General features: G+C 37.1%; 1 protein-coding gene across 1 annotated transcript in view; it reads left to right on the top strand.

Moving 5' to 3' along the window:
• Window positions 1-23,972, top strand: part of SEMA3C (semaphorin 3C) — a 709,622-nt gene that overhangs the window by 57,688 nt on the left and 627,962 nt on the right. The window contains exon 2 of the mRNA XM_044088330.1: window positions 10,533-10,667. Within this exon, the coding sequence (XP_043944265.1) occupies window positions 10,562-10,667 (106 nt within the window). The 5' untranslated portion in view covers window positions 10,533-10,561. The remainder of the gene's footprint in view (window positions 1-10,532; window positions 10,668-23,972) is intronic.

Genomic DNA, 23,972 nt, shown 5'->3' with positions numbered 1-23,972 from the left:
TTTACTGTTGTCAAGCAGGGAGGAGATAGAGCTAATGAAATGTGAGTTGAATTGTGAGGCTAAGGGTGTGGTGGTATTGGTTGTAGAAGGAGTGGGGGGGTGGATTTACCAAGGTTGAGGAGGAGGTTTACGGTTTGACAGAATTTTTGTGGGTTGTGAAGGAACTTTTGTTGAGAGGTTTGGAAGTAGTGCTTTTTATTACTGTTAATTTTTTTTCTTAGACTGGTTTCTTAATTGCTGATAAGTGGTGAGGTCGGATTTGTCTTTGGTGGACAGATATAGAGTACTGGCTCTGTCTCTTTGTTTAATTAGTTGTTTTGCCTCATGGGAAAGCCGTGGTAGTTGCTTGGATTTGGAGAATATTTTTCTGATGGGGGCTAGGTCTTTTAGGATTTCAAGAAATTTGTTGTTAAAGAATTCAACTGCAAGGTCCAGGTTTAGTTTTTTTAAATGGGGACCAATCACAGCGTTGAAGTAATAGACTGAATAATTCTGGTGAGAAATGTTTCTTACTGCGGAAGAATTTGAAGCTATTGTAAGACTGAGTGTGAATCCTTTTTCTGAGTAGAAATGTAGAGGTATGGTCACTAAGATTGATAGGAAAGCAGCTGGTTTGATCACTTAGGATTGGTTTGTTTGTTGATATCCAGTCCAGTAGTGACTCTTTATTAGAGTGTAAAGAAATAAAGAAAAACAAGTTCTAAACTAAGCTTCAGTATATTCCTGACTGAATCTAAGAGAATTATACTATTCCCTACTTACTTGACAGAGCAAGGCGGATGATATGTTGAATGGTCCTTCTTGTTGTCAGTTCCAAGACAGAATACAAAATGCTCAGTCTCACTAAGAGAATTTTCAAAAATAATATCTAAAATATTACTTCTCGGATAGCTTGCAGAATGACATCACTTTTAGTCATCTGACTTCTAGTTGTCATGAAAACACCCATTGCTGGAAGCTGGCAGGATTTAACACCTACCTGTAATAATACACACACAAGGGCTTTTGCTCAGATCTGTGGCAGGTACTGCAAGCCACAAAACAATTTCACGGCTCCACGCTTTCAGAGTAGTAATTAGTTTCCTCCAAAGACAATGCAGAAAGCTTCCTAGTACAGACTTTGTGTCTTTGGCTGCATTTAAACCTGTGCAATAGCATCTTTATGGCCTAACCTGTAATGTTATTTAATTTCAGATATATTTTAAAGTTTGCTGGACTGAAGTTAACCTCCTGATTTCCAGTTTCCTCTGTTAAAACATATACATTTAAAAGGTTACAATAGTGCATGCACATTTCTGTTCTCTCCAGTAGAGCGCACTGTGGATACACTTCAAAGACATTATAAAACTTTATAAATACCTTTTCAACACAAATGTCTGTACAAATCAGTTTGATATACACCTGACATACAGTTTTAATACATTTCTAACACCCGCATCTTGTATAAATCAATTTGATATTCACACATGACATATAATTATTTTAAAATTCCAGCTAGCTGTGCTGGCAGTACCTCCTACTGTCACAGCAGGCACCAGAGGATTCTAGAAACATGAAGTACATGCAGCTCAGAGCATCTGGATTATGTAGGATAAAATATGCAGGCAACAGAAATGAAAGTCTGGTGTCCCAACACAGTTGAGGGACAAAAAGTCATATGCATATAAGCAGCATTATATAACCCTACTAACATGTAAAGATATTAGCAGTATTATACAACCCTAATAACATGCAATCAAGCTACATAAGCAGCTTTGTTTATGAATTAATAAGCTATACCTTGCATAACCAAGTAATTACATTATGTTTGACTGACAGCAGAAGGAGACACCGATTCTCCTTTTACCTCTATCTCCACCCACTTCAATATGTCTGTGGATCCCCCCACTCATTTAGGTAGTCCATTTTGACTGTAGAGAGTAACCCACTTTGGCACTCAGCTCTTAGCTACACTGACTACATTTTCATTCCTCTCATCATAATGTGCTCAGTCTCTGATCAGAGTCCCTGCTGTGTAGGCAGAGCACAATCTTCCACAGCACAGTGCAATATAAATACAGTAGAGCATGGATTATTAAATTATGTTTCACTTCTAAATGTGCTTATATCTCCAGGAAAAAAAAAGTGTGATCTGGAATTAAAGTTTTGCCATTGTACATTGCAACTGAAAAAATAAGAAGAAAGGTAAATAAGCCTTCAAGCGCAAACAGCATTAACCTTTGTACATAAATACTGTACCTGGTATGATTAATAAAATGTAATTGCGTTTAAAGCATCACTGCAATGGCTCAGATTAAAATAAGCACAATTAAAAATCCAATTTTCTTAGTCAAAAATGGTGAATTTTTTCAGTCATATATATTGTTAAATGTGCATTATTTGCATTTATTTACAGTTGACATGCTTATTAAACATTTTTATTGAATAGGTTATTTTAGGACAAATCATCAGGATACAAATGCCCCATAATATATGGGACAGGTTCTGCACTCCTGCAGTTTCTTTTAATACATATAATGGTAAAAAGTATTAGAATCTTTGATTCAAATGTTAGCCTGTAGCTATGTTCATAAGTGAATCAGTGAATAAGGGCTAACTGCCCTGAAGGGTCATTTTAAGCCTAGCAGGTGGATGTATATGGATTACTAACTCAATTCGAAATGTTAAGTTCAAGACATTTTAACATTAGTTTCTATTTTTCTTGGTACTTCTGACCACCTTCAGACTTTGGGTTAATATATATTTTTGAAAGGCATAAGGGCAAATGTCTTACAAAATATAAGAAAAAGCATTGACTCATATGGTAGCCATAGGCCTGATCTGTTATTCTCACTTAATGCCGATTCTGGCTTGTAGAACTTGGTTAACTTAGATAATAACAATGTTATATTTATCTCCTCTCTCCAAAGCTGAGCTTGCCTATGTGAACATGTCTCCAAACTAAACTTAAGACAAACATAATCCTAGGGGTTAAAAGAACTGATGGGATTTCTGGCTGTGATTGCCAAACCTGGAAGTGGGTAGCACTAAACCACAGTGCTTTATAGTGAAACTGCCCGTGTTGCATTTTTACAATATTGCATCTATCACATTTCTATCTGTAAAGTGCACAGGAAAACCTCTTATAGCAAGTATTTTCACAAATTTAAATTAGTTATGACATTATTAAGTGTGTATAGGGTTACTGCCTTCTGAAGGATAAGCCAGCCTTTTCTAGGAATATTTATACTAGCACAATGAAACATAAGTCAAGATATCTCTCCAAGAATAGTAGCTTCTCTATAATTGTCATGATCTATATAAGAAATAGTTTAATTTTTTATTGAGATGGAATCAGTGTAGCGGTTTCAAAATCCATTAACTGACAGCCATTTTTGTGAATATATGTTTGACGTTTTTCAACCATAGTTTCTCCTGCATACACTGAGCTAAAAGTATACAAGTACTATTTAGACCATGCATTTAGCCACAAAATCAAGGTGCGTGTGTGTGCGTGTGTGTGCATGTGTGTGTGTGTGTGTGTGTGTGTGTGTGTGTGTGTGTGTGTGTGTGTGTGTGTGTGTGTGTGTGTGTGTGTCTTTGTGCAAAAAATGCCCTATCTAGTATGTGGAAACCCTGAGTGAAGAGGTGCAGGCCATCCTTGGAAAAGCTGGCTGGGCTGTTGACTACCACATCCTATGCTGACACATGAAATTACAGCACTGATTTTTAAAGTCAGTCATTTTTGTGAGGCATTACTTGGGTCTATATTAGAACATCGAAGTTTCCCAACTTCAAATGTTCTAATATCGACCCCTATTCAGTGAACGCTGAAAATAGCAAAGCTGCGGAACACCAAATTTCTTCCTAGGGAAGGAATTTGGTTGGCTGTTCCTGTGGCTTCGCTATGTTCAGCACTGTGGTAGAAAGTTACAGGTCAGGATCAGGTAAGTGTGCGATTGTGTGAATGTGAGGGTTAGGGCGCTGGGTAGGGGAGTTAGGGTTAGGGTGTGGGTCAGGTAAGTATGCGATTGTATGGACGTGAGGGTTAGGGGGGGTAGTTGAGTTAGGGTTAGGGCGCTGGTGAGCTGAGTGTGCGATAGTGATAGACCTTAGGGTTAGGGTTTGGGTTAAGGTAAGTGGATAGCTAGTGGTGTGTGTATAGTTTAGTGTAGGGTTAGAGGTAGGATTTTAGGTGTATGTGTGTCGATTGCGGTTTGTTTGGTGTGTTTGTGTTGTGTGTATGTGTGTCAGAACAACAAATTTTCTCCCTTGAAAAAAATTTGCTGTTGTGCATGTTCGATGTTGTCAGCGTTCACGGAATAGGGGTCGATATTAGAACATTCGGCATTTTAAAAAGTTGATGTTCTAATATAGACCCGTATTACTTTTGGAGAAGGCAAGATGCTGTTGAAAACTAGCTTCTTCAGAGCCTTGGTTATACACATTAAGTAATCAACCATATCATGTTTTATCTTCTTTAGGATGTGGTATTTAAGGTATTCTCTTCCACATGAGCAATGAACAGGTTGGATATGTACATTGGTAGATGGCTGTATAGGACCTACTGACTGCAAGCCACCACTCTCTCTTTAATCAGCCAGAAGAATGGACCATCAATATGCTTGACAATGGAAATCACTGATAAGTAGGACATTGTTATGGGTGACAACATGCTCTAATAGCCTTAAGGGCCTAGACATGCATCTTAGGTTACCAGACACTCAGGTGAAATACTGGATACAAGTGGGATTGAATAGTGGTGTAACTATGAGGCTGAAGTTTAGGAGTCTCGGGGATACTTAGGTTGGTATTTTTTGGTACTTTGGCATATGCCGTCTTAGTGTTAATGTTGAATTGCAGTGGGTAGAAGTGCTCTTTTTGCTGGTAACCATGATTTGTGACATGTTGGTCTGCAGTTTGAATAAGTGTTTACATCCATTACAATTAGATTCACTTTTAATTAAAAGTAAGGGAGTTGTTAGTGAATATGAGGCCATTGCTGTAATGGCTCAGAGTTCCTTGTGGTAGCAGACAAACTACAGATAATGGAAGAGCAGACTGCAGTCCCCTACTGGCAGAGATATGGGGTTTAGAGGATAGAGTTAGATGGAATAGTAGAGGTAGACAGCACTGCTGTACTAAGCAAGAAAAGGCACAGATTATAATAATAAACGTGCAAGATACTAATGTGATAAACTAAAATAGCCACAAAGTCGGGGGGGGGGGGGCAAGCATACAAGAAAGCAACTTAGTACCACAGTGCCTGTCACAGATACCACAACTAATGCAGATTGAATTTGTACATTGCAGTATATTAATGCAGATAAGAATACAACAGTGGCATGAATGCCACAAGAAATGTAGACTTAGGATACACACACGGCAGTATACCAGAGCAAATCATTATGCAGATCCAGATGTCACAAAGCAGGCTTGGAAAATACAAATAGTGTATTACTTTGAGTACACAGTACAGTGTGCACACAATAGACTGCAGTATATAACTTAAACAAGTTTGAAACAATACAGTGCAGTATATAACTTAAGCTGGCTTAATCAGTACAGTGAAGAATACAAATGTCTTCATTTAAGGGTGGCATAAACCACACAGTACTTTGCAGCATGCTGATGTTGATAAAACAGTATAGTTATACAGCAAGAATGTAGGAAGAAATGAGAATATGAAATAATACAGGAAACAGAACAAATCTCTAATACATACCTTAAATCAGATAAGGACAATAGAACCATATTACTTATAATACAGTATCCCAAGTACATTAAGGTATAACTTATATGACATTAGGTATTTATAATAATAATAATAATAATAATAATAATAATAATAATAATAATAATAATAATAATAATAATAATAAAACATAGACAAATGCCTCACTTACAGATACACAGTACATGTTTTCATATGATTTGGAATCATGGTTATATTGTTGTTATTATTATTCTTCTTATTATTTTTTTTTTAATAAGCAATAGACCAATACTTTCTGTTTCAAAGGAACAAGTAATGAATATAACCATTTAGTAGCTCATTTCAGTTAAATTAATTTGACAACGGGATGCTTCATGGAAGTGAATATTAATTGCCTTGCCAGCAAGGCACAAGGGGATCATCAGTATATATTATGGAAAGAATTAGAACAGCAGGATTGAAAAGGCACATCTCAATGGCTAGAGGAAAAGGCCAGTGGTAAAGGTGAAACAAAGGATGAATAGCAAATAAAGAGGGGAATATATTACAGACGTAGAAGAGGTAGATGTCATAGGAATATGGTACACATGCTAGCAGGTATCCAGGAGGGAAGCGTATGAGAGAAACATGGCCAGTTTACAAGAAGAGGGGGTATGGAGGTGCCTGGGTACTAGTCATTCAAGAATGACAGAAAAAAGAGAATAGACCTGGAATAGTAAACTGCATAAAAGCGGGCATCAAACCTGAGGTGAGAGAGAAAGAGGAAAGAGGAGAAAACTATCTTATGAAGGGGTCAAAGGAGCCAGCTGTCAATCAGAATGTAAGACATGTTTCTTGTCAGTGTAGAATAAGGGCGGAGTTACAGAAAATCAACAAAGTGTATTAACCTCACATGGATGAACAGCTGCTGATGATGAGAGACTGGATCTGCCAAAGAAAGTGTTATGTAATAGATAGATGGCTGTACGTGTAACAGATTGGGAGATTCCAAGTTCAAGGGCAGAGAGGAAGCAGGAGATGATTATTGAACAAGGAGGTAGTGTACAACTATAAGATAAAAGGCTATATTTGACCTTTCTATAGAAATTAAAAAGGAAATACATAGTCTGGTTCTCTAGTTCAAGCACAACAATATAATTAACATTCAGGATGGGGTACATAAGTTCTTTATCATTCTGTTGCAATGTGTCACAGTACACAGTACTAAACAGTTAAGAGGCTGTCTATATAATGAAATAAATAACATATGAGCACTATTTAAATTGATTCTTAGAAATGCAGTTTGAGGGCAGGTTTAGGCCTGGAGATATGACATAGCCAGCAACTGATCGTAAGAATAAGTATCATGCTGTATGAATGGGTTAAAATTTACATACTAACGGTCATTCAGTCAGAAGCTTTTGTTGGCTTGTGCAGGTTATAAAATTTTTTACCATCTCTGTGACTTTTATGTAAACAGTACTACATATTTGGAATCAGAGAGGCATACTATGTGTGAGCTCTGGTTAAATCTACAAAACAGCCTGACTGACATTACTAACTGGCATGATGCCTGAAGTAGTTAAAGTATTAAAAAATAAATCTTAAAATTACGCATATTTAACTGGATTTTATTAAAATGTTGGCTGAAGTGGACTCAATATGTTGCTCATAATTTATATGCATTCTGTCAATAGATTGCAACTCTCCTTACTGGACCACTGCCTTGTTATTTAAATGTTTAAATAAGTGATTATTCTAGGGCTGGAGCCAAGAATAATGGAAGACACTATTTGTAAAGAGACTGATTGCTCAGAAGGCACTGTTTAACTTCTTTGTATACTTGGACAACAAGCTGAAACAAATTTCATTGGCTCTGCTTTTATCAAATACATTGCATTCCCTTGGGTGTTAGTGGTCATGCTTCAATATATTGATATTTAAGTTTAATGGGTTCATAGATTTTTACTAGGCTTGCAATCCAGGAGACAATTGAGGAGCCTAGCCAAATTTCTAAGTTGTCCTGGTCCCCTTCCATAAACACACTTGATGTTTGATATACTGACATTTGACAACCTTTATTAAACTTCCATAAATATAACTTTATTGAACAACATTTTAATGTAATGATCACAGCATGAACATCCATATAACCATTTATTAGGACAATGAAACCAGTGTAACCCCACTCACCTTAACCAAACAAGCAACATTCTCACCTCCATTCACTTACTTTTACTTATCAAGCAGCATCCCATCACTCACTTTCATTCTCCAACTCCAACACTAGAGGGGAAACAGAAGAACAGAAGAGGACAAGCCTGCCCCTCTTATCTGCCTAAACACCAAACCTATGACCTAACCACACAATCCTCAGTGCACCTAAAGGGGGGTGGGGGAGTGGATAGCAACTTCACACCAAAATCTCATCCCTTACCCAGTTATACTCACATAAAACCTATTACCTCTTATCTCATTTCCTCCCTACCTTCCTGCCCACACTAACTTTCTTCCACTACCATCCAAACTCCCATTACTATCCCTACCTGATCCTCACCCAAAGATGTCCCTGGACAAATTGATTTGTTCCTAAACTTCATTTGCCCCCAGGCACTGTCTGGTTAAGTGACTTGCACAACATCAAACACTAGGCTAATGAGGGCTATTAGAATCAAACTCTGTACCACAGGAGCTACAGCTCACAGCCTTAACCTTCTGTGCCATCTGCCAACTGATTGCTCCCCTTTTTCCAAACATTACAATTAGCTTTATGCTCTTTAAGTGTGAACCTTGTGCAGAGTTTGCAGAATGAATCCTGACTTTGTTTAAAATAAGGTAAATTATACTGTGACATACATAAAACTAGCAACATAAAGTCTGTGATAAAGCTGTAGCATAAAATGTTATGATAATGATAAAAAATGATATAACAAGTCAGAAACCTTAAAAAATAACCTCATTCTCTACCTTCTACAGGATAGCTGAGACTTGCAGATTTTGTGATCAGGACTGCATTGCTGTAGATAACATTTAGTACAGAGTATATTAGTGACATGCAGTTTCATGCAGTTGCAGCTAATTTGCACTTGTGCCTGATTTGTTATACTCTCCAAATGTATTTATCAACTTTATTCACATACATTAAATATTTCATAAGCAGGTTTGCGACTGAGTTTATTTTAAGAAAAAATGATAATGTGCTATTAACAACAAGGCCATTACTGTCCTGGGGTGTTGAGTTCCTTGATTTTATTTAATATTAATATGTGTTTGCAGCTCCTGTTTCCCATCATACTAAACGTGCTCCTCACATCCACAATTCCTATAATATACTTTACAACTTTTCTGCAATGCCAACATTTCTCACACTTTCCACAACTTCTTTTGTACAATCATGGATTAAATGTGATTCAACCCCACAGGAAAAAAAAAAAACAATGTTTTTGGCTGCCCCCGGAACCTAGCACTCTATGTCCCCATTTATTGTGAATTAAATTAAATTATTGTAAATTATTGTATTAGACATTCTCTGCAACTTCTTATTTTCTATTTTTAACATTACATAGATTTCCCCTCCCCCTATCTGTACTTTTCTGTCATCTTGCTACTTTTTAATATTATTCGTATTCTGGCAAAACACTTAAAATCTCATTCATTTCTATCTCTTTTGTTCTAAATTCTAACAGCATTTTTAACTGTGCATTTAAATTTTATAAACACGTTCTTCCCAATGAGATATAGTATTTCTCCTTTAACATCCGTTAACAAATGTTTCTGCTGGTGCATGTGTCTCAAAAGTTATTTCATAGGAAGGTTAATTTCCTACGCATATTAATATGTTAATATCAGACAAACTGATTCCTGAGGGTATAAACATTGCTTAAAATAAAGTACCTCTTTATTTGCTATTCATCCATTGTTTTCACCTTTACCACTAGCCTTCTCCTCCAGCTTTCAACAGTTCTAGCCTGTATCTGTTGCACCTGTTCTTTCTTTTCTTTTTGAAGTGTTTCACTGGGACCTGCTACTATTGCTAGATATGTTTTCCCTCTGGTAAGACTGCTCTTAGTCTCTCTCTGTTTACAACTTTTTGCTCGATCCTTTTGCAAGCCAGCACATAGCATATCCTTAAAACCTATTACGTTAATGGCTGGATGCACCTCCTCCCTGTCTATAGCATCCTTCTATATTTTTGCCCTCTCCTAATTGCTACGTATTTTGCCCATCACCATACTGCACTGCATGACTTATGATTCCTCTGCGTCTCCTTCAGCCATCATTTTTTGTAAGATTGAGTCATCTAGACACCCTGATGTGATGATATTCACCCCCAATGTATCACTTTCCTTCTGAATTCCACTTTCCAGTCTCTCCTTTTCAAATTCACTTCCACTCACAGCCATCAGCTTGGATGCAATGATCATCTATAACAAACGTCTGATGCCACCTAGCAACCACCTGAGAAAGAGGCATCCAAAGAGTAGGGGAAGTTTCCTGGTACCCTAGCTACATTTCCCATAGTCAGCACGAATACATCCTCACGTTTCCCATGAAAAGAGGACACTGTCCTACTGTGATTAATCCAGTCAACTGAGAGCAAATAACTAAATAAATAAGACATGCTTTGAAAGAAATTATCATTAAGTTATATAGAAACTCATAACAAACAATGTTAAATTCTGGTGTGTACTGAAATGATCTATATTACAAGTCATGAAACCCACTTTGAAAATGTTTTGATTATATGTAGAGTTTAAATATTCTACCCATTAGTTCCTGTAAGTATAAAACTATCTAATTTAAATGTGCCTGTATTGCATGTTGTTTATAACAGTGTTCTTATTTTATTTAACTCTAGGTTCTTAATAAAGTCACACATCTGAAACCATGGGCAGTCTTAACATGCTTCATATCATTGTTGGATTGCTTATTTTGTCTGGTCATGTTCAAGGGTCTTATCAGCCACTGCCAAGGGTGTACCTCTCAGTAGATGGTAAGAAGACCTCATTCAATTTACCTTCACAGTTTATATAAAGATATTTTAAAGGGAATTTATAAAGCTTAAGCATCTGCTTTTAGTACCCTTGTTATATTTTGCTTGTGCAGGCTAATGTGTACTAGTCAGCATGACTGAACATGTATGAAAACATTTACAGATATTTTTGTACTTCAGCACAATAAATTAGAGCAGAAAACAAAGGTCTGAACAGCACATGGAGTATAAAAGATACTCTTTTTCATCAAAATATACCCGATGCATTTTACTACACAAGAGCCTTCCACAATTTTTTCTCAAATTAACAACTTCAGAGTGTGATAGCACGTGAGTTAATACAATCTTTCAATTGGCATTTCAATTAATTAAATGTGAGAGCAAGATGATGCCAAATGGCATAGTATTATCTTCCGTTCAGTTTATGATTATTCTGGTAGTTATTAAATAATGCAATACTCACCATAAGAATGTATGCCACTTTTAACAGGCATTGCATGTAAAATTTCTCATTATGTCTGTACATATAAATGCATTATGTTATTGAAAGTCCAGTGAAAGTTTACAATTACACTTGTGAAGAAACTACATTAAATAATTAAAGAGTTCATGCAAAATCTGGTGCTGCTTATTTCCAGGGGTCCAGAAAAGAAAATTAAAAATCAATTAAACTGCAAAAATAGTCTACAGGTATCAGAGCATTCAAAGTATAAAAAGACTTCTGATTACCTACAAGAATAATGATTTTCTTTCTGAAAATGTATTTTGAAAAGTTAGACACCCATAATGTGTACATACATACATTGCTTAATCAGTTATGTCTGAGTGTAAACAGTTAGCTAAATGTATCTGAGAATTATTTTAAAAATTTTTGAACACCTATATGAAATATGCAAAAATAAAAAGTGATGTTATTTTGAACATGGTGCTAAATATACTGCATGACTGAATGAACAGAACAGCTGTAAACTGCCAGTCAGACAAATGCATTTATAAAATGTTCCATTGCATGATTCATAAAAGTAAGAAATTCAGATTATTATGTATTGTAGACAATCATTGTTAAGAAAAGCATTTTGCTAGATAAATTTCTTAACTAATGTTCGTGCTATTATAATATGCAGAAATTTGACAGAAATATCTGTCTCATTAAGGGATCAAAATCAATGGTGCAGCAGAGAAATGCATAGATCCATAATAAGTTAAAGCTGAGAACTTGACCATTATGCTTGCTTGTGTTAGACCTTTTAAAATGAGCTAAGCTGTTTGTGTTTCTGTTTAGATAATGTAGGGAGGTTGTAGATATTGTGAGTTTTTTTAATGATGTTTGGCTTTGTCTGTAGATCTCGATTGCTACCTCTAAGGACAAGGTTGAGTTTAAGGCCAAGGGTAGTGGGATTAGTTGTAAGTGATCCTTGTTAGCCTCTTGGTTTATTGTATGGATTATTTAGATGTTATGCATCAGCTACTGGCAACTGTTTAATGGCATAAGCCTGTTCACCATTTTTAGTTATAATCCCTATACTGTTTTCTTACCTGATGTGTGGACCAATTCTTTATGCCTCTTTTTATTACAAAAGCTATTTATGACTTACTGGCTAATTAATCTATCCAAGATATGCGACAATAATATCATTGTGGAATTTGCAAGTTATCCAAATTTCATAAGATGGGAAGCTTTTCTTGCACTGACTTTGTATAATGGATATTAATGTTCATATAGTATAAGAAGCTCATGCGCAAATGTTATTTTCTTCTCTTCCTCACATAAAATGTGGTCAAGAATTGATTACTTTTTACTATCAAGTTTGAGGAGGAAATATGATCTAGAATACAAAACTGGGTCACACTTCTTTCCAAACCTTTTTCTAGCACATCTTTGTATAAAATGTCATACAAGCATAAATCCCAAATCTAGCCCATATCCATGGCTTGTAAAAGAATGTGGTTTCCTCAATGTTTTTTTAAAGCTACTGAATCTCCACTTTCAGAATAACAGGGATAACAGTCTACCATTTGTATTAGGTGAGAGGCATTTAAATTAAAACCATCCGATCTTAGGAAATGCAAAATACAAATAAATCTGAATAAGAAATATTGGTTGTTAAACTTCTCAGGTCTAGTTTCAGCTTAAAGTAAATTATATACTTTACAAGTTATTAACCAATCAATTTTTTTAACACACATTTCTGAGGAATATGGTTAATGGGCTGATATCCAATCTAAACATCTTGAAAATGTCCTAAAAGTTCACCACAATTCCAATAATATTACTTCTTTAACAATAAATCACCTAACTATATTATCGCCCACAACAAAGGCAACAGGTTTTCAATAATACTTAATATACTGTGTCTGAAACTGCAAACTTTCATACTGATATAAATAACCTTTTGACTAATTTTAATCTTGCTAAAGTCTCAAATGATATATTTGATGTACTTAAGGCTGATTTTCATCTCTAAAAGGTTTTTGAAGCTTTTAGCTTCTTCAAATTAGGGAAAGAGCCTTGGTCCAGAGCAAAAACTTAACAGATTACTTATACAAAATATAAAATCCAGTTGATTTATTTTTGTTTTCAGACTTTATTTAATTATATAAAATACAATTGGTTTTCAGATAAATATATGAATCAGTCTGTGATAGTCCTTATCTAGAAACCTAATACAGACTCTTTACTTCTTAAATGCTATCACACAATCTCCTTTAGTAACTGAAATATACATTTCTACACTAAAATTATAGCTGAAAACTGTAGAACATTGGTTGGAAGAATTATTTAAAGAGTTCTGCTGGAATTCATGGAAATGTGAAAATCCAAAACATGAATACTAGTCTTGAAATATGTTATATCGGGTTCATGTCAGTTCACCGAAAACCCATATCCCCGACAACCGGATCGCAAAGATGGAATCGTCGACACAACACATCACTGACAAAGGTAAGTGAATGTATTATGACACGGAACCAATTCCCGTGTCCGTAATACACCTAAAACATTCACAAATACCTGTATAGCAGGGGGGCAAGCTCCTCTGCCCCCCACCCCCCTACTTAAATATACCAACTCCAAGATTGCACCACATTGTGGGAATGGGAATATATCCCATTCCGTACCACTCACCATTGTTGGTGATGTGTGGTGTCTGCGATTCCACCTCGGCAATCCAGTCATCGGGAATATGGGTTTTCATTGAAATGACATGAACCCATATATCATGATAAAAATGTAAAGTTCTAATGGGTGTATTTGTACCTGAAACAGAGAAGGCATCTGAGCAAGTTCATATTACCTTCCTTTATGAAGTATTTCAGTAATTTAACTTGCCTGACAAGTATATTAATGCCATTAGTGTCAACTTGCCTGGTAGTCATTGAGAATATTTCATCTCCAATTAAGGTCTTAACAGTAGTAGAAAAGAATGCCTTTTATTACTCCATTTCTCTGTTTTTTTTTCTCTTGAACCACTCTTTTAATTACATTATTAAAATGTAATCCATATGGGTAGGGATTTTGGTACATCAAAAAGTAATATCATGGCCCTGATTCTAAAAGACTTACTCTCAGTGTAATTGACCACTTACACTGACAGCAGGCTGAGAGTGGGTGTTTTAGAATCTGAACCATGGTGTTTATAGGTAGGCCTTACACTGAAGTAAGTCACTAATACCAAGAGCAGGTCTTTTGAAAACAAGGCAGACTTATACTGAGAACAACTCTTTCGGAATCTGGCCCATAGTGCTTGTCTATAAATCCCAACCATTACTTTGATAACACATTTACACAGTGTCAGTGTAAGTCATTTACACAGAGAGCAAGTCTTTCAGAATTAGAGCAGACTTACACTGATACCAACTCTTTTGGAATCTAGCCCCATGTCTTTTGCAGTTCATAATTTGTTTTATCTTAATAAAATGATTAAACTATCTCTAATAATTTGATAACTGTGGAGAAGTACAATAGAGTTCTGACTCAAAATTAAATATTGAGAAATCAACACTCTTTCTGTACACATCAGACTTTTCAGATTACAAATATTTAGTTCCTAAAATAAATGTATCACTTGATGAACATAAGCAATTATGGATCAAATAAAAGCATAATGGACTTCAGTTATTCATTTCAACTTAAGTCAACCATTTAATAAAATGAAAAATGATCTCATGCCATGATTCAAATTCAAGTTTAACTTACTAGACACATTTTTAGTAGTTAAAATGAATGCCCCCCCCCAAAAGAAACAAAAACAAAACAGATTTTTATTTTTATTTTTATTTTTAACTGTTAAAGTGGCTATTTCTTGCATCTTGGGGTTTGTTTTACTAGCTTGGATCCTGTTTTTCTAGTTTGTCAGTTTAATGCCAGTATGGGTGATGTGTGGTAGTTTGTTGATTTATGCAAATAAAATCTCAAAGATTATCTGACACCAGACTTGTGTTGTTTCAGTTTCTTACTACTTATTGGCCCTCATGGTATTTCTAGTCTTTCCACTGCCCTACTAAATTCGCATACACCCTACTAAAGTCGCATACGCCCTACTAAAGTCGCATATGCCCTGCTAAAGTCGCATACGCCCTACTAAAGTAGCATACACCCTACTAAAGTCGCATACGCCCTACTAAAGTCGCATATGCCCTACTAAAGTAGCATACACTCTACTAAAGTAGCAAACCTCCAAATTATCATTATACAACTTTCATGAAAAGTTTGCTTAGCTAGTAAAATTACACTGTCATTATTTTGATCTCATAATCACCAGGAGGCTTGCCTCTAGTTATAAAATGGTTTGAACCTAGGCATTGCATGCTGCTGGTACAAGAGTTCTAAGGTTGAATTTACTGCCATTCTAACCCATTCAGTAGGTAGAAACACACAAGAAAGTTAACTCCTTCCGCACATCCTCAGCAGAATCCCGCTCAACAGACAACCAAGTCCTCCTGAATAAGTTGCCTCATTTCCATGTGACCTCTTGCCTTCTTGAAGGCCTGCCTTATATACCTATAGTTCTTGGTTTTGATGATGAGCGGAACAATAGAAAATCATGTTCACTAAGTAAATTGTAACAGTATGCAGTACAGCTGGAGAGATCCACATTTTTATCTAGTCTCTCATGCATCCTCATGCTTGCAGGATCATTGTGGTATATCTGTTCCTCTTTCCAATCAATTTACCTGAAAATATCATTGCTAATTTAAAAGCAGTAATTAGGTTAATTGCCACCTCTGGGCATTCCTCCAGACTGCCTCTCTTCAAGCTAAAGTTAAGGAGTAAAAACAAATGGTAAAATAGAAAAATAAAATGCAGTCTGCTCTTGAGCTCTTCACAGCCATGCAAATTTTTAAATGGTTTAAATTAATGAATACAAACATCATTTCATTGTGTACGCCAACATTTCATTCAGTACGATGAATAAATGAAATGTTGGTATGCCACTTCAGCATTGAAGATCACAGCCATTGACAACTACCCCATTTGATCCACCATATCAATGGTTTTGATTATCTTTCTGCAGGGTTAGCAAATGCTTTAGCAGACTTACCTGCTAAAACTCACCTTCTACTGTGCAAGATGTTTCCTGGAAGAAATGCTGTGTGATGTACCTCATTTTGTACAATATATATATTTGTACTTTTGTGCCTATGCAATTGTTTCTCTATGTTATATATGTAAACCTTTCCATTTTCTGCTGGTTTGGTCTTGCAGATTTCAATAAATTCCAATCCATCTTTTAGCAATAATCATAACTACTTGTTATGTGATAACCCATGAAACCAGTCACCAAGCTTTATCTGAAGCTTATAATTTCACTGAAACAGCATTTAATTTTTTCTTAAAGAATGACAGATGCATTTTGTAGTCAAGCAGAGTTAATCTGCTGATGAATCTTATCAACTGAACTCAGTTTGCACAATAGCATTTCATTATATTCACTCTTCAAACAATATTAAAATAACATTGCAAAGTGTTGTTATAAAATACACACTGCACTAGATTATCGCTGTTGTATTCCATACAACAAAACATAGTTATGCAATGCATGTTGTATGTGTAATGTATACCATTTTTAATACTAGGGCTTATTAGCATAGGGTATTGTCAGTAAGCTGTTAATGAGCTGTTCCCCTTAGTACAAGGTTTGAATCCCTCATCTTTTATTGACTGATTGTGTGACTTTATGCTAGTCACTTAACCAGACAGTTCTCCTAAGTCACCCACCATAGGAACATTTGACTATCCAGTTATTATATAAGTAAGTAAAAAAATCAAACAAACCGAAAAAATGTTCATTATCATGTACATTCGAATAATTTGAGAATAGAGGAAACAAGACACGTGTGGGAAATATGCCATTTTTGTAGCTAATGATTTCCTCGGCTGCTGCGATCATTTCTCATTCCTACCCTGTCAAAAATCAACATTTTGAAAGTGCAGAAAACATAAATGCTTGGAGTAGCAGCATTAGTCAGACAGGGAGGGTGGCCTAATGGTTAAGGTGTTTGCCTTACAAACACAAGGTGCAGAGTTTGAGTCTCACAAGGGATAATTGGCTAGCCTTAAAATGGCAGTTAGCTTAGTAGTAATCTATGAGCAGCAACACAATGCTGTTTTTAGCACAGCTGCTTGCTACCTGATTGGAAGTGTGGCAACCAGCACCAAAGGAAATGTTACTATTCGTGGGTAACATACCATAATTTCACAGATTAGGAGATAAGTTACTGTACACACCTGGGGAGATGTGTCACTCACATAGAGATTCCATAGGTATGCGTGGCCTTCCAGTACCTGTGCAGGTCAAGGTATTATTATATATTTCTCTTCTAGTTAAAGAAACTTTTCAGAGACCAAGTGGAGACACATTGGGTTTTCACAGCTCTCCACTAGAATACTCAGCAAGTTCCTTGACATAATTCTTCTAAATGTGGAGGAGCATATAAGATTTCCTAACACAAAATAGGAGAGAGCACTGACAACATGCACATCTTGTATGATATGACTTACATGCATGAAGCAGTGGGTGCCATAAATTTCACAAATAACAATAAATGATCCACCTGGCCTGCAGTCACACAGTTTTGTTAAGAAAAAGAGTTGTCATTCCATGAAATGACAGGTACTGTTTATACATCTGAGATCATAACTGACATCTCCATACCATCACAGGCAGTTAGGATGACTCACATATATGGTACACATCTCAACTATATTGCCTCTTCTGGATAATGACATTACAAAGAGACAGTAAGATGGTCATTACAGGTACTCTGTGTAGCATTAATGTATGTGGCTACATTTATATTGTTTTCAAATATATTAACTAGTGACATGCTGATATTTTGCCTCAGGTGATACTAGATGCCCACTGAAATCCTTGCTTATAAAACTCATACATACCCCATGGAACATGGCTGAGATCCATTATGATACTGCATTACCATAGGACATATATTTGGCCTGCTCAAAGCCCACTTCTACTGAGTCAACAAGTCTGAGTGTATACTCTGGTATGACCCTGCTACAGTGTGCAGGAGATTCTTAGCACATGTCATACTACATAATATGGTGTTTAGGAGATAGGCTAAACAGTTTCAGAATGCTGGTACAATTCAACACACACACACACACGCACACACACACACACACACACACACACACACACACACACACACACACACACACACACACACACACACACACAGTAGTGGAGGCACATCAACACCATCATCTGACAGCTGCATAGCTACCCTCCAGACAGCAATGGGCATACTATATGATGGCAAAAGTGAAGCATCAATGTTTGTTTAGCACTATGGTCTCTGAGCAACACAATGTTACAGTCCAGTGTCATACAGAACAAACAAAATGATGCACTGCTAATATCATCCAGTGTTGACCAGTGCATGGCTGAGCCATACTGTGTCTGATGACAATTCTGAATATAAACACAAAAGAGAAGGTTGACTAGACAACAGTCATCATGTTGTGCATAGGTGTCTAGTTCATGTAAATTGGTGGCTAGGAACACAATGACATATGGCTGTATGTACACAATAGAGGAATATCACAGGATGTTGAGATGAGTTCTAGGTAACTAGTGCTCTGTGACAGGGCCAACTTTATCCTGCAATGGACTTGGGATGATACTATGCAACTGTGGCCACTTTTCTGTCTTATTGCTCTAGGACCTGGGGGCACTTCTTGGCAGGAATGGTTTGTGACTGTGGAACCATGACTTTGTAGAAGTCTACTCGTGAATTGTCCTATCCATGGAAGCCAGATGGCATAGCTACGCATGATGAGGGGTGGCAGAGGACTGTACATGCCCAGATAGGCAAGGAATGTGTGCCCTGTGATGGAACCCCCCCCCCCCCCAATATGGCCATCTCTGGTACCTGCCCTACTTCAGTCTCAGGCAACAGTACAGTGTTGGTAGCAATAATGGTACCGGCAATCATCTGCATGAAGGTTGAGATAGAAGCTATCTTTGGTCTATCTATACTGTGTCCCTGGACTCCATGTCCTAAGAGATGCCAAGAAAACAGTAATCAAATCCATCTTGGACTATGTTTGTGCTTAGATCCTAGTCTACATTTGCTGGTTGACCTCAAATGCTACCCATTTTCCTGGAACCAACTGTGGTACCTGAAGATATCAGGCACCCCTGAGAGAATGCATAATGAATGGTATCCCCACATCAGATGCAGTGCAGTCATCTGTTGCAGCCATGGGAGACATTAATGGCACTTGGATCCACTATAAACCCTCCCCCACTGGAAACAGGTGGATGACATATGACTTTGGTCAAGCAGACTCTACAGCATCATGTTCGTCTGTGGATAAGGACACACTGCCATCCTGTACTGCAGGTGAATGCTGATCCAGGATGGAGACAGATTGTGTTGTTGTGTCCTCAGAATGTGACTCAAAAATTTGTGTCTCATCATTAGTGTCAGCACTTGCATAAGTGTCCACATTAGCCTATTGTCCTGCCCCCAGCCATTAAAGGTGTAACAGTAACAGTGGTTTTGCCTTGTGGATTTCCCTGTGAATGCACAAAAAAAGGCACACCAAAAACAGCATGCATGCCAGCATTGTAACTGTGCCTTTGTGGCATGCATGCCAAGGGTGCCTAAGCAAAATGTATTGTACAATTTGGTTTATTATCAAAATCTCAGACCTGCAATGTCCGAGTGTTCATGTTTCTGACCTGAAATGTCAGAAATCAAATATCCGAGCAGGAACATGACCAAACGAGGTATTTAAGGAAAGTCGACAACTCAGGAATGTCGACTTTACCAAAAATACCACACTTATGGTCATGAGCTACAAACGGTTTGCAGAGGGGCAAGCACCCTTGCACCCCCCCATTGAGGGTCTGAGACCCACACATCTCCTGCTACTTTTATATACAAACTCTGAGATCACACTACAGTGAGGAAAGGGTATATCTCCCTAATATAGTGTGATCTGAATTCAAAATATTAACTCCACAACAGCGAATGCTAGTGTGCATTCGCTGTTGTGACTTCAACTTTTTTTTTTTCACTCAATTGAAATGTTGAATCCATGCTTTCGGGATTACATGTTCGCACATAGCAGGAGTGAGACTTTGATAGTAATCCATACAATTCCAACATGCCTATCCTACCATCTTGGCATGGCAGGATACATGATGTTCTTACAAAAAAGCATTGGCATATGCTGTGTTCAGTATTTGCAGTGCTACTGTACATAAATTTCCAGGACATGGTACTGACATTGAATTTTATCCACCAAGAAATGAGGAGGAGGACCCATCCTCAAGCTAGAGTCCATATCCCTGGATATGATATAGCATGTCGGTAAAAATAATATGATACTGTTGCAATGCATCATGCTGGCTCCCCACAGCTTTCTTGTCATGAATCACTATCTACCTCATCTGGCCTGCTAAAGGATGGTCAGCACCCTATAGCCACAAAAAATGCTATCCATATAGCCTAAATATATTTAGCAGGGCAACATTTTCATCAGACTGAAACTGTCCACTCTCAACCATTCACCCCTTCCTCTGGACTTGTAGGCACCTTTGAACTCATGTCACTGAGCTATAGACTCCACACTCGTGGGACTAGCAGAATGGCAGCCATAAACAACAGAGGAACTATGTCACATATTATACTATATTCACTGGGACAACTAGGGAAAATACCTTATGGTAGATGTAAGTACATCTATAGGAATATATGCAGCAGGAGTACCCATTGGTAAATATGTGGTCCCCACAGGGCTCATGCTATTCATATGTACACAGTACAGCAGTACTCTCTGCTCTCTGCAGCCAGTATTATGAGACAATATACAAACCCACACAAGCATACAGACACAAGCACACATAAACATACCCTCACACTCAGGTACACAGACACCCCCCCACACACACACACACACGCACACACACACACACACAGACACACAAACAAACACACACGCACACACACACACACACACACACACACACACACACACACACACACACACACACACGCTCACACACACACACACACACACACACACACACACACACACACACACACACACACACACACACACACACATACACACACACACACCACAGATACATACAGCTGCTCCTAGCCCTGTGCTGCTCCTCCACATAGACAATGTAATGTAGGCCCTGCAGGTAGTACTGTGACCTCCATGACAGCAATGAAAGGCTCTTGAGCTGCATAGTGAATCTTATTAGTAAGGCCATATAACAGTCATAATGCTGCATGACTCCAGGTTACCAACACAGCTGTTGGGACAAATGGGAAGGCATTCATTTATATCTTTCTTAATGTATGAGTAACTGCTGTTGAAAATTAAAACGTAAATAAGTGTGTTTCATTTGCAGAGGCAGCCAAGGAAGTGCTATATTGAAGGCTTGGTACATAACTAGTAAATGAGTTCTATTTCATTTAGAACTTGTTAGTTAAAAATGGGAAGTGGGGGGGGGGGGTGCAGAGTTTCACACCAGTCATTTATTGCCATGACCTGAAACCATTTAATTTGCTATTACCTTAGCGCAGAATGATTCTTTTGTGTAGTTTCTTCATAAATAATTGTCTTCATTAAGAAGACTCAAGTTTAAGAAATGTATAAAAATGAGTAGTACAGTGTGTGTATGTGTGTGTGTGTGTGTGTGTGTGTGTGTGTGTGTGTGTGTGTGTGTGTGTGTGTGTGTGTGCATGCGCGGGTGCTCATGTATGCAGAGTTTCACAAAAGATTTGGTAATACTTCTGACCACATCTATAGACAGAATTATTATGAAAAGGTGCAAGGCTTGTAACCTATTAAAGATGGTCTAACCTGGTCAACAAAGAGTAAATAAATGAAAAAATAATAAGTCAGTTAAACGCTGAAGTATAATAATCACATGTGGTGCAGGGAGAGCAGGTGGTGACAGCCACATATTACCTGGAAATAGGGAGGGAGAGAAACCTGATTCATTTCAGAAACTATCTAAAATCAGTTTTGCAAAACTGATTCCCCCGCTAGTTTCTTCTTCTTTCGCATTCATTGATAATGTATATACTAAGGTGTACGGCTTCCACAAGGAGGCCAGAAGAAGTAGACTTTTAAAGGATGACGCCAGAATAACATCCCTTTGCATGAAGTAATTCAAATGTCATTGATGTGATGTAAGACGGGGAATGTCAGCTTTAGTTTCCCAATGTGGCAATGTCTGCAGTCCCTCAGTCTCTATGACACTGATCGAATATCAAGGAAAACAGTAAGACTGTCTTCCAAACTGTGTTTACGTCTACAGTTAGAGCAGTACATTGTAAAATTGCTTTCAAGAATGTAACCATAGCAATACCCATCCCATCTTCATATTTTGTATTTTGTTTCTTGTGCTATAGGTTGTGCATGAAATTAAAGTTCTGCAGAAAATGAGAGTTAAATAGATGAACAATGTATAAACAAATTACTCAGAAACAACTGGCAGCACTGAGAACTATAAATATTTAGTCTAGCAAGCTGAACTACAAAGTGACTTCTGAGGGAGATTCTGTAAGTGGATTTATACAATGTAGCTGGTGCCAGAGTTCCTGAAAGCCAAAATAAAAAGTTTGATGAAAAAGATGTAGAAACTGAAATGATGCATCTACTAGGAACTGTATCATTTAGACAGGGCAGCATTAGTAGTCATGTTTTGCTGTTACTCAAAAAAATTAAACTGCTCTCTCTTATTATGAGACTCTTTCACATGCCCTAACCTGGTATAATACATCAACTTGTCATCCATAGGCTAACTATTAAAATATGTTTTATCTTCCATTTATTGCTGATGTGGTTGATAGCCAAGTGCATTGTGTTACTGTAGCCTTATCCTTACCTCACCTGAAATGTTAATATATTTAATTTGGAAAGTTTTCCTAAGACATCAAGGAAGATTTGCCTTATTCTTTGTAGATAAGCAACAAAAAGCAAGAAAGGACACTCTTCTTGCTAATGACATGGAGAAATGGGATTATAATTACTTGGCTAAGTTCAAAGGGTAGTTTGATGAAGGCAATGTGCTTAACTCAATCCAGAGTTGCAAGGCAAATTCTGCTTGATTAGCTTCTGCTAATCCAAAAAGTGTTCAGTATTTGAAACATTCAGTGACAGAAATAAATAATTCAACTGTTCCAAGAAGTGAATGCATAAACTATTTTACTGGTCTGTGTTTCATGAACTTAAGTGATGCTTTTATAAATGTTATCTGTGCAGGGTGACGTGAATTTTGAGATGTTCCCTCAATTTTTTATAAAGGTATATTATTAATTGAAATGGGTATTTTAGTGTGGATGGAAAGGATGTTTTTTTTATTCTGATGAAGACTTTGGTTGAAAGCACTTAATAAATAAATATTTCTTCATTACATGGTTGCATTTGGATGTTTTTGGTTTGGATCTTAGAAAAAGGCTGAAAGTTCATATTAGAAAGAAAACTAAAATACACATGTTGGAAATAGAATACTGATTAGAGTCAAATATGGGATCTTCCTTCTAGAAATAGGTAGATGGCTGACTCATAGGATCATAAGAGATTACTAGGCTATCGACCTGGAGGTCATTTTAAGCTTAGCTGTTTCAACCCAATGTAATAGCGTAGAAATAGTAATCAATACCCAAGACTGCATTTAGTGATGACTACTTATGTCCAGGAGGGTTGCTTGTACTATCCCTGGTAAGAATTTATGGTGTCCCATCCACTTATAAAAGTTCCTCTTGAACAGTGTAATAGAGGTGCTCTGTTTCACATGAATTGGTACCCTG

This window comes from Protopterus annectens, chromosome 11.part0 (assembly GCF_019279795.1).
Source record: "Protopterus annectens isolate FY-2018-M chromosome 11.part0, PAN1.0, whole genome shotgun sequence".
Taxonomy (NCBI): Eukaryota; Metazoa; Chordata; order Ceratodontiformes; family Protopteridae; genus Protopterus; species Protopterus annectens.
The sequence above is the reverse complement of the archived record's forward strand: the minus strand, read 5'-3'. Positions and strand labels throughout refer to the sequence as shown.